General features: G+C 37.4%; 1 protein-coding gene across 1 annotated transcript; it reads right to left on the bottom strand.

The window, feature by feature from the left end:
- Window positions 1–3,954: 3,954 nt before the first annotated feature.
- Window positions 3,955–12,341, bottom strand: OBI1 (ORC ubiquitin ligase 1). The gene is made up of 6 exons (XM_053455384.1): window positions 12,186–12,341; window positions 11,034–11,169; window positions 10,200–10,291; window positions 9,658–9,888; window positions 8,654–8,742; window positions 3,955–5,444 (listed from the first exon to the last, which is right to left on the bottom strand). Exons 1-6 carry the CDS (start codon window positions 12,255–12,257, stop codon window positions 4,097–4,099), a joined length of 1,968 nt encoding a protein of 655 aa, XP_053311359.1. The 5' UTR covers window positions 12,258–12,341; the 3' UTR covers window positions 3,955–4,096.
- Window positions 12,342–12,792: the final 451 nt, after the last annotated feature.

Below are 12,792 nucleotides of genomic sequence, written 5' to 3'. Positions count from 1 at the left end.
GTATAAGTTTAACTAAGATATTGAATAAGACGAATTCTTATTCTGACCCCACCAGAGCCAACACCCATTGAAAGGTGGAAGAAGGTCTAAGGTAAGAATGACAATCTGCTAAAGGGTTGATCATCAATGAAGTATCTTTTATCATGGTTACATATGATTGCAAGCAACAAGACTAGGACATCTATCATGGAGGTAGATGGGATAGAGGGATTTTTTTAAAAGTAATTAGGATCCAAGAGCTCCAAATATATTATACGTACATATAGAGAATATATTGAATAATATCCATAATTTCAAATGATTCAAGAAACAGCTACATATTTCTAATCGTGCCCACTTATTTGCATTATGGCTTCTGTAACCATCTTCAGTTCTAATTGCTTAATCCGAGAATAAGAATGGGGAATATAGCAGTAAACACTGTATCATTTACTGAATAAAACCCATTGTCACTTGCTCATCTGTAATGCTGCATCTTACAGCATTATTCAGCAGCAAACTAGACACCTCGCCATTGTCTAATGACTTCCATTCCCCACAGCAGGGGACCTTATTCTCTTTGCACAATTAAAGATATGCTTCATGAACCATCCTTTCAAGCCAAGACCTTCACTTCTTTTTTTTTTGTCATTCTGATTCCGCTGTGAAAGGACCACCAGATTAGATCATGTTTAATAGATACTCTATGAGAGCACATGGAATTACCGCAAGAGTAGAGGATTATACTTGAAGAGAGATTTGTAAATTGATGGAGGCATGACTCAGGAAATATGATATTTGGATGTTCCAGTCTGCTAACAACTGTAGGAATAGATCAATAGATGTTAAAAGAAAGAATTCTTATACATGTGTCTAGATATTTACTGCTCATTTAGCACATAAAATCATTTAGTAGTTTTGTGAGCATGGTTTTGGAGTTACAAAGCACTGCTTAATTAACCTTTAAAGCTACACTGCATGTGTACTAATTAAGACGGCTCAGTGATAGATTATTGTCATTCTGATTTGCACACTACATCAAAAGGGGAAAGCAATGGTTTAATACGACTACCAAACTGAATTACTACCATATCACAGACATAAGGGAGCTTGCCAACAAGAATAAAAGTGTCACTGGCCCCAAACAAGCCACCTTTGCATTCATTTACAACAGATCATATTTACCAAATACCCTTTCACCTGTTCAAAATGGGCATTTTGGGGCTGTGCCATTCTGGCTATAAAGGTTCAAGCTTTGTGTAAATGTTACCCACAAATAAGACAATAATACCAATTGATAAGCCATTAGAATTTTTGCAGGGAAAGTATCACTAACAAATCGTGCTGCCCTTAGCCATTGAGTACCTGCCTGAGACGCACATCTGGAGAAAACAATCAAAGATTTAATTTGCATAAATTGGGTATTTTGGTTGAAAATATTTTTCCACCGTGACGGGCTAAAGTATTTGCGATAGACATTGCAGCTGTATTGTTACTGCTGAAAATGAGCATGCATTTATTATGAAAAATAGACTACTCTACACATATCTGAATATTCAAATCATGTCTTCCATATACCCTCTCTGTTTCAGTGGCTACACAATTTTTTAGTATGTTTTTTTTGCCTTCTTTTGGATCAACAGCAACAAATTAACAGATATGGGAAAGGCTGAACTTGATGGACGCATGTCTTTTTTCAGCCTATATAACTATGTAACTATGTAACTTATTTTAGTTATTGAGGTGGTTAAAACCCAACCCAGGCTCCGCTTGGTAAGCTTTTATATAGAAGTGTTAAACTCAGTTCTAACCATTTTGGCTGAGCTGCCACTGTTCAAAGTGTGATATCAAAAAATTCCTTTCCTTGTTACAAGAGAATGCAAGATGAGACGGTCTAGTTATTGTGGCAAGGGTACTCCTGTGCCATTTCCATTTGTCCAAGGACCCAATGACATCCAGAAAGAGAGCCACGAAGCCAGCTCAGTTCAGCTTTGACTCCTCTCTCTCTTGCTGAGCCATTGTGAACCAGGCACTTGGCTTAAGCCCACATTTGCTGACCAAGCGTTTGTCATCTTTTTGAATTGGTGTTTAAGGTTAGTCCAGACATATCACATGGTTTCACTCGAAGCAAAAAGCTGCGGGAATCTGCTGTAATATTGTGGTGTGGTACAATACAATCATGCTAAATAATTTTGGTAATTATTATTATTTTGTAATATAGATACCCCACAAGTTCTCCTGTACTACTACTATTCTACTGCATGAGGATCATTAAAAAATGTTCTTCAGTTGGAGCTACAAAGCAAGGCTTCTAGGGAAACTAATCTTTCTAGATCTCTTTGGTCCAGCTTTCAAAGCTGCACAATCGGCATTGGACTTGGGGAACTGGAGTATGAGCAAAGAAACAACTGACACAAATACACTGGAAACGTTTATGTCATTACTAATTCTCACTCTCAAAGGCCCACATACTTCACATAAGTGTTTTTTGGCAGAGGACTGTGATCAAAGACTGTGTGGCATATGCAGGAATGCAAAATAAAGTGAAAATGATGCATGCAAATCAAACTTGTAAATTCACTAAAGTCAACTTATATTTATTCTCAACTAACATACACACTGGAGAAAAAAAACAAGCAATTCACAAATTAATTCATAAATCTGCAATTTGCAAATGTGATCTGGGGTAATTAGGGGGACCTGAATTTTTTTAAGTTAACCCCCCCCGATGTTTTAATTTAAACCCTGTGCGGCCGCACACCCGTAAGGCCGGCCCTGGTGGGGGCTTCCCGGCCCCTTAGAGTGGCGGACCCGGTAGCAGTTGCGGCGGGCTTAAGGGGCAGGTGCCCCTTATGCCCTGCGTTGATGCGGCTGTAGAGGCCGCATAGGCCCAGTCAGTCTGGTCCTGCCGCGGGCCCGGCCGCAGTTGCTGCTTGCTCCGGCAACAAGGTAAGTAGGGTGAGGGAGGGGGGTACAGTGAGAAGGGGCAGAGGGGGGTTAGATAGTGAGAAATGGGGAGATATTGAGAGGGGAGATAGTGAGAGGGGGTACATAATGAAAAGGGGGAACATAGTGAGAAGGGGCAGATAAGATGGGGAGAGGGGGTAGTGTGAATGCGTATGAGAATGAATGAATGAATAAATGTGTGGATGAATTGTGTGAATGCGTATGACAATTAATGAATTCATGTGTGGGTGAATTGCTTGAATGATTTGTGAGACTGCATTAATGAATGTGTTAATGATTTGTGAGTGAGTAAATGCAAAGAAGGTACATGAAGGGTGGGCTTTAACAATAAATAAATAAATAAAAATGGGCTGCTCGGGCTTAAATGCCCGGGCCTATTTTTTGTCCCAGTCCGGGCCTGGAAATGGGGGCAGCTAAAATGCCTTAACTTAATAATTAGAAGGGGTGTCCACATACGTTTAGTCATATAATGCATGTGCCTGTTGAAAGCAGAGTCCTTCTTGCATTACTGACCCTTTAACAAAAGAGGAAATAGTCAAGCAGAAAATCTTATCACTAATACCGCCATAATTAACACATATCCCGGAAGTAGCTGAAAGATCTTCTGGAGAGTTAAACTTTATGTAATCCCTTTTTTTAAATATGTCCCTGTAACATGATGACAGCTAGCATCCCTCCTGCAAGACTAGACTATTAAACTAATACAGAGCAATCAGTTAAGTGGCATACTCCAGCAGATATTTGTTATGTTGAATGTCACAATCACAGGTGAAAGCTGTTCTCATAAGACATTAATAACTTAAAAATTAGAAAAATGTGATCGTGAGGTGCAGATGTTAGAAGACAATGGTATCTGGAAGTTATTTGGACTCTCACCAATAGGTGGTACTACCTTAAGAAAAACCCATAACTTAATGAACATTTTCTCTGAATACCCAATGGCCAACCACAATGGGATACGACATACTTGAAGATGTATGTGAAATAAAACAAAATCATATAAATACATTGGTAACAAACTAGATCTGCATTTATTTTGTGAGTAGTTATGATTCAACTTTACATTAGTGGTTCATCTAGTAATTGGAACAATAATTTGACTATGTGTTAACATTATTAACTCAAGCCAAAACTACTTGTAGATTCAAGTTTAAAGTGCTTTTGAAGGACTGTGGGTATCTAGGCTAAGCAACTTTCGTTTTGCTGCAGGACTACAGCTATTACAATTATGCGGTGTATGGGAAGAAGTGAAATGTGTAGTTTCATCTGTCAGAGAGGAAGACGAAATGTTATCAGTGTTATATTTAAAAGGACAAAACATAAAATTTTGAAGACTATTGTCCTTTTGTTCTCCTAAATCAGTAACAGAAGTGTGAGGCTTCAATGGGTCAGAATAACACGTTTGAGGTTCTGAATTTTGTGCCTCATTTTTTCTTTCATAATTATGTTGTAATTTAGTAGAGTCTTTTGTAGATGACACTTGATAGGTTTTGTTGGCATGCATTGTGCGATTGCAGTTTTCCAAGTCTGGCATTATGTTAGCAACAAAGGAAGCATCCATGGAATTTACACTTCTGACCCTGCTATGACTGATATCACTGACATTTGGATACTTTTTCAGTAAAAATTGATTTGGTCGGTTTGTGACTGGCTCCAACAATTGCTCTTGGTGAAACATGTGAGGCTGTTTCTGGCTGTCATCGTTTCCAGTACAATTCTGAGAAAACCGAGAATTTGATTCCTTAACACGTGGTTCCTCGTATTGGTCTTTGATTAGGCTTTCCTCAATACGTGATGCACTTTCCTTTATTCCAGGCACAAAACTGTCCGGTCCACTTTTTTTTCTAAAGTCATCAAACACTAACTTTCTAAGATAAGTCAAAGGTTTCTTTATACTTGTTTGTGTACAACTAACTTTACTATCAGGAGTACTTAATTGAAGAGAGCCGAATTGAACCAAGGAAGTACTTGGACTACCAAAGTCACAGAGATTTTTCTCTTTAGATGGCGTGCACGTTTCATTTTTACCACCATCTGTTTTTTGAAGAGGCCTTTTCCAGATCACATTGTCTCCATTTAATTTAGAGCAAGTCTGGTTTGGTAAATTAGAAGAGAAATCACTTTTAGCAACATATGTTCCTTGATTTGAAGTTGGTACGTAACCATTTGAAGTAGTGGGCGAACCATGAGTATCCCCTGGATCAATCTTCTTATGGGATCTCTGTGCCTGGTTCAGAGAAACCTCTGAAAGTTTTTCTTCTTGCCAGTTTAGAGCAGTTCCAGTTACTTTAGTCTGTATGTTTCCTTCAGTCAGCAGAGAGCCTTCACAGTTTGATCTTCCATTTTCCTCTTCTCTTGCCGGTTTCAACTGCTCAATTTGACCTTCCAGTTCTTCAATGTATTGATCACTCCTCTCAAGAGCTTTTCTAAGCCTGTTCATCTCTCGTTCATACTGATCAACTTTTGCTTGCAATGCCGCCACTGTAAATCTTCCAAACCTTGAAAAAAATGTAAAAGAAATAACAGGATTATGTTAAGACTTTTGCTTTAAAAAAAAAAAAAAAAAAAAAAAAAAAGACAACAAACAAAATTATAGTATAATCTTAATTAGTATACACCATAATGTTTTTTTTAGCACTATCAGCACTACATGGTCTTGGCAGAAGGAGGTCATGGTTCTAATGATTGATGTTTTGTATTCCAACATGATGGTATGTGTGTACCTAAAATTTGACAAGTAATGGCAACATGACTTACAGGGTATGCCCAGCAACGTTTATCATAAAATGTATGTCCTCCTAGTGAGTAGAAGTATGCCAGTTTATCTACTAATTTCCAACAAAGTCACAGAGGAATGTAACTTTCATCTGACTTAACTATGCATTAGGAAGGGTCATCAACAGTTTCTACTGAAAAGAGTCCTAAATCAGTCCTGCATATTGGATAGACAAATCAGTAAGATGATTTTCAAGAAATCTTAACCACTTCGGCACTGTTTTTTTTTCTTTTTGTACCCTTTGTGACCAAGGCTATTTTAAATTTTTTGTGATAACGTTTTTGTGGGTGGACATCTGCACGACGCGAGTAGACAACCCCGGCTGCTATCCGTCACTTCTGCCGGGGCTTCTAGGACGAAGCACCTGAAGCTCATATCAAGCTGGCGCTCTGTCATAGAAGCCCCGGCAGAGGTTGTCCACGTGCATCAAGCAGACGGCAACCGGCTGCCAGAGAGGAGGATACAGGTTCCCTGCAGCTCTATGGGGGACCTGGATCCTAACCCTGCTGCTTGCCCTTAAATTAACACAAAAAAACCCACCTGCCTGGCGCACGGAACTGCATGTCCCGGGCGTCGGGCGATACGAATTGCGTATCCCTGTTAACTGACCTTTTTTGTAAGTGACTGGTCTTAAAGGGGTTAAACGTATAAATTAAGATGCCCTTTCATTATGCATAGTAAACAGACATATTAAATGTTCCTTCCTCTATGATTAGTAACATTTTGTTTTGTCCACCGAAAATATTCTTTGACAGTCCATGTCTACACATGACTGCTTTTGAAAGAATAGGAGCTTAGACGAAAAGCATTAAAAAGACAACACGTTACAGATAAAATGATGAATCAGAGCTGTTCAGAGTTGTTCTTTGGTCGTATTTAAAGCCCTAGGGTATGAATGATAGTAAAATCTGCATAATTTATTTCTGTAGGCTAATTACAACTTAGTCATTAATATCTTTAATTAAATCAGAGTGTGAAAACATTCTTAATTAATGTTAGCGGAACAATCTTCCAGAACCAGTGCTACATAGACTCAGAGCACATCAAAACCACTGTATTAAATGTTAGATAATTGGATAGTACTCTGTGGAACATCAGGGATATGCTGCAACTGGAAAGAAGTGTGACTGTTACAATTAGCTGAAGAGAACATTGGCTAGCATCATTTTAAGGAAATTTACCTAAGTATCATATGGTGATTTTTTTTGTCCAAATACACACACAACTATATAAATATTATATATACACACACACACACTCTATAATGACAAAAGTATTGGGACACCTGACTATCACATTAACAGGGACTTTTATAGCACCGCATTCAAAATACATAGACATTAATGACATTTTGGTACACTGAAAGGGGCATACCAAGACATCTTAGACAATGCTATGCATCCAACTGTGGGAAAAGTTTGGGGAAGGCACTTTTCAATTCTAACATGACTGTGTCCCAGTGCACAAAGCAAGATCAATAAAGATCTCACAAGTGCTCTACTGGATGAATGGCCATAAATTCCCACAGAAACACTCCAAAATCTTGTGGAAAGCCTTCACAGAAGAGTGGAAGCTGTTATAGCTACAAAGCTAGAAAGTGATGTTATAAAAGCCTGTCGGTGTAATGGTCATGTGGCCCAATATTTTGGTCCATATAGCATACATATATATTAGACGTGTACAAATGAGCCGTGATTCTGTCCAAAGGTGAACTTGCCCCAAAATTATCACGTCCTCTCCACAGTCCTCCAATTGGGGGAGAGAATGTCAGTGAAAGTGTCGCAATTTGGGCGGAAGTTCACCTTAGAGCAATGGAACTTTCGTTGACGACCTCTCCCCCGATCATCCAATGGAGGACAACATGGGAAGCAATGCCATTTTAGCAGATGTTGGTGCCAGGTTATTTCTGCGGAGATGCGGATGAAGATAAATAATGAGAGATAAACGTGGGAAGATGAAGAATAAGAAGATGCGGTCGGCAGAGAAGGTAGTGAAACATTTAGAAAGCGAGAGAGAGTGAGAATGAAAGGGCCTGTGGATTTCTGAACAAAATTCTGAGCTTTTTGCTTAGTTTTTGTCCGCTTTGTGGGGGGTCTGGCCTAGTTTTCGTGGCTTTGTATGAATCACCGAATTTGCCAAAATTTGTTACATTTGCAATACGTACAAATCCAAATGCACAAAGTCCAAAATAAAACTATTTTAGTTTATGTCTCCTTAATTGCTCTTAACCCTGCTGCTTAGTTCTATCGGTTCTTATACAAGCTAAGCTGCTTTCTAGACAGACAAGCATAGATGTCAATTATTTTCAATTAAAAACTGAGGCCACTGGTAAAAATGATGCATGATTACTGTCAGAAACACACTAATAAACTCTTGGCTGCTAAGTACATCATACTATAAAATGTATCTATTGATTAAAACACAAAGACTACATTACACTGTGTCTTTCCACTCAAGGAACATGTCTTTATGCATGCAGACAACAGGAATGTCTCCACGCTACAAGCTCCGTATATTAATGACAAAGCCCAAAGTCCGTTCTTCTGAGAATTACATTACGATATAGGTAATTAAATAAAGTTAATTAAAAAGTGTATTGGCTTAAAGAACATTGCTCACCTAATTTGCAAAGCATTTAATATCTCCTGTAGTAGGCAACTACTATTGCATTTTGCTTCTTTGGACGCCCTGTCTTGATGTGGTTTTAAATTGCTTTATAGTATGCATGGGAACAGATTCATAATCTGCATGGCATATGAGGATTCCTATTTAATTTCATACCACATTCACATTGTTTTAACATCAGCTTCCACGCAATAACACAAGAGTTTTCACGATTTAGTAAATACACACAGACACGTATGTGCTTCAAATAAAAAACAAACGTAATAAAAATAACTCAAAAATAAAGTTTGCAATACACCAACATACTTTTGGGGTGATCTGTTTTCTACTTCCACTTTCAGCCGCAAATTCTCTCTTCCAAACTCAAAGTTTTCATTTTTCAACCTTTTGTTTTCCTAGAAGAGTCAAGAAACCAAACACTTTTTAAACTGGTAGCTTATTCTCACTAAAGTGTACATAAATGGAAATCATCCAAAATGTATCTGTCTCACACTGGAACATCACTTTTAATTAACATCGGTGCAGAAAAAGCATTTGTATTCCTATTCCCAAAACGCCATGCCAGTCTCTTATCAAGGGATGCAAAGAAACCTCAGCAGTTAGTACAGAAAGTCATTAAGGGAATGTACTAATTGAAGTTTCATGTTTTTCACATGACTGGATACTTTTTGGCGAAGTAAAATTACAATGTGCAGGTATCAGCAAAGTAGATGATAATTTTCTTCTAGTTGGCTAGATAAAACACAACACATTAAAGTGAAATAAGGCAGTTTACAAAGATTTCCTACTCGCTATCGCAGCTATTAAGTCAAGCAGGGATCTTTTTTTTGTTTGTTTTTAAATGACTAAAATTTTCTGTTAAATTAGGTGGAAGAACCATTTGCATAACATGCTTTGAGTTTTAGTTCTAATAAATATAAACGCCGAAAAAAACCCAATAAATAACAAGTATCTCACAACTTCCACAAGCCAAGCAGAGCAGGTCATATTTTTGCAAAAAATGGATTCAAAGTGCCTTACTCTGTTAACATTAATATATTTACTATTTTTACGAAATAAGACTGGAAAGTTTTGTGCAATATCTTATATATTCCAAAGTTACAGTACAGCTGGTGATTTACTGGTTTTGTTTTTTTTTTTTCCTTTTAGAAGCATCACACGGTATATATATATATATATATATATATATATATATATATATATATATATATATTCTATATATCTTCACTTCTGCATGGTTAAAGGGATTTAATATGACCACAAATGGGAGAAAAAAACAAGAACATAAGAAGCAACACATTTTAAGTTACCTCTATCAGCTTTTCAAGATCACCTGTAACTTTCCCAATAACCTCATTGGCCGCTTGCAGTTTTTTACTAAACTCCTCCAACGTTCTAGCGTCGACGCTGCTGTTATCCTCCAGCTCACTGATTTCTGAAGCACTGCGCACATCACAGACGTGCTCATTCAGCTTTTCCTCTAAATTAGAATTAGCTTTTTTTAGTTCTTCTATTTCTTTTAGGTGAGTTTCTATTTCATCCTTAAATAGAAAATACAAGGGGGGTAAGTCATATCCTGGATTGTTATATTCAAAGCATCCTCCTGTCATATAACCTGGCATGTTAGATTTCATCTTCAAAAATTAAGGCTGACTTTTACATCCCATAATTGTGCTAAATAGTTTAAAAAAAACAACCTTTATAGTTTATATTATATAAATAAAATACCCCAAATTAGTTACATATTTTGTAATAAACATTCAACTTAGGCTATTTTTTTTAAAAACATTTTTAGCATTTCAGTGTTACCATTTCATCCACACTTAATAATGTTATACATTTCTGAAAGTACCTCATATTCTTTGTGGAGAAGCTCAAGCCTAGTTTTACGCAGGTGCTTTCGGACTGAGTGACTAAGTATGCATTCATTTTCACCTGTACCACCTAGAAAAAAATAAATAAATAAATAAAAACATTTATATACAGATATTATACATATATAGGACCTTCAAATTTGACTATTCCATTTGCCCGAGGTAAGATGTGTCATTAGGGGGCCTAATTTACTTATTGATAGATTAGTGTAAACTAAGAAACCAATTTAACGCTGTCATTAAAAAAATTGTATCTGTCTAGGGATATTTATTTTTAAAATGCTCTGTATATAAGTTCATAAATATTCATCAGATCTATAATACATGTATAAAAGCTTTTGTTGCTCTTTATTACACATATTACATGGCGGTAAGATAATGATTTCTCCTCTTAAATGTTTATGTAAAGTGAAATAAATAAAAAAAAAGTTTACACAAAAACCACTTCCAACATAGGCCTACCAATTGATTAATAACTTTACTGTTGAACTATGGAGTTACTGTCAGCACCCAGATCACGCAGAAACCAATGAGTTCTTAACTCGACCTACTGTAAAACTGACCCAAATTAGCATTACCATGTCTTAATCACCAAATTAAATGGATAATACCCAGTTTAGTGTTATAGCTCCAGAATTACCTAACAAAGATGTGCTCTCTTGGGAGCTTCCCTTTTCCCAGTTCCACTAAAAGCAAACTTATGAAGATGATACCAAATGCGTTTTCTCCTTCTTCGGCTAACATGGTACAACTCTATACCTTTGTCAACAAGTACGCTGACACTCAAAAACTAAAGATAATGCGTTGGGTACCTATGACATCTCTGCAGGGATTCTCCGGAGTAATTGGCACTCTGCATGCAGGGCACTGGCTGTTATTCTTCAGCCATAACTCAATGCATGACGAACAGAAGACATGGTGGTTGGCACAGATCACCGGCTGTCGTACCTATGAGACAGGAATAACAATTGATGAAATGTGAGAAAAACTACAATAAACATAAAGTCTGTTAGATTCCCTGTACCCCGGGGTCATTACTGTTTTGAAAACATGCCTTTTGTAGGGCCCATCATGTCCAATTTGCCACGTAAATGCCAATAATAGATGAAAATTCTAGATGTTATGGGACATTCCCAAAAGCAGTAAGTGAATTAGTTTTAAGGTACTTTTCTTCAGCTCCACTATTCAAATCCTGGTTAGAAAACCATGTATTTGTAATCATACTTACACATTTGTTATATTTAAACATATAATGTGTCAAAAGAAAACGCTAAAATACATTATACAAAATTAATGGGCATGAACACAGTTTAACAAAACAAACTTAATAAGAATGTCACAAGAACTGATGATTCTTCAAGCGTAAAGGTGATACAAAATTGTTGCAATTGTTGATACAGGTGGCTTAAAAAATAACAACAACAAAGTCTGACCAGAAAAAAAAAGTGAATTAAGCACATTGCTGGTTTGATTTAGGACATCCTCACAACCTCTAGGGAATGGGAACTTAAAGATCGTGGACTTTCCAAGCCATAGGTGACATTTGATTTTAAAGGACTGCTCTTTATCAGCACTTGTATTGAAGTCACACACTTTTGATTAAACATCAGTGAGTTTCACAGAAAAATCCAGACTGGACTGTGTCTTCATTACATCCAGTGAATACAGATGAGCTCTGCTCCCCATCCCTCAGATCCTTGCACTATTGTTATTATTATTTCAAAACCAGGAAGAATCTCAACACAACCGAAAACATCTTAATATCTCCTAGATGGACTGTGTTATTAAAGAGATCAAAAACTTTAGGAAGGGAGGAGAAAAGACACTAAAACACATCACAGCTAAATATTCACCAGGGGACAGGGCAATGTGATTTTACTTAAATAGGGAAAGGTATGGCGAGAGACCAAGATACATGGTAGCTAATGCAGTGAACAGATCAAGTTCTCACTAATTAACCTTACCTTTCCCAGGCAGATGTGACATGTAATCGGGAGAGTAAGAGCCAAAGTTACGTTCTGTACGTTCTGCGCCATCCTCGTCCAAACTCTAATCACAAACGCAAATCGGAAAGTCCGCACCGTGAACTAATAATGTTCCTAGCCATTCAAACACAATGGAACTACGGAGCATCGCAAAGCCAAACCTCCTGCCAAAACAAAAACGCGCTTTGCAGAGCCCGCCTCCCGTGGGTATTTTGGCGCTGCGTACACAACGCGCGCGGTTTGATGCAGCTTGCGGGGGTATCGATTGTGGGGCACATTGAAGAAAATGGTCGGAGGGGAGGGTGAATGCGGGCCCTTTCCAAATAATAAAACGTCGGTTAGTATAGTACTTAATGCAAACCGCACAAGTTGTAATGTATACTGTGGCAGCCCACTTAAAAAGACTGAAGGACAGACTCCATATTTAGAATGGTTGTTCGTGAAGAGACATCTTGGGTCCTAAAGGTTTATGTAACTTTACGTTTTTTTAATACTAGTATTAACTTTATAAAAGATATCAACTTTTTTTTACAGGACAGCAGAATGTTTTATGTTTTTCAAGTAATGTATAGATTCTATGTTGTCC

This window comes from Spea bombifrons, chromosome 2 (genome assembly GCF_027358695.1).
Source record: "Spea bombifrons isolate aSpeBom1 chromosome 2, aSpeBom1.2.pri, whole genome shotgun sequence".
Classification (NCBI taxonomy): domain Eukaryota; kingdom Metazoa; phylum Chordata; class Amphibia; order Anura; family Pelobatidae; genus Spea; species Spea bombifrons.
The sequence above is the reverse complement of the archived record's forward strand: the minus strand, read 5'-3'. Positions and strand labels throughout refer to the sequence as shown.

Coding starts and splice junctions, on each gene's coding strand:
- OBI1 (XM_053455384.1), bottom strand. CDS start 12,257: ATGGCGCAGAACGTACAGAACGTAACTTTGGCTCTTACTCTCCCGATT. Junction 10,292..11,033: donor TCCCTGCAGAGATGTCATAG/GTACCCAACGCA, acceptor ATTTTTTTCTAG/GTGGTACAGGTGAAAATGAA. Junction 9,889..10,199: donor TTCTCCACAAAGAATATGAG/GTACTTTCAGAA, acceptor TTTCTATTTAAG/GATGAAATAGAAACTCACCT.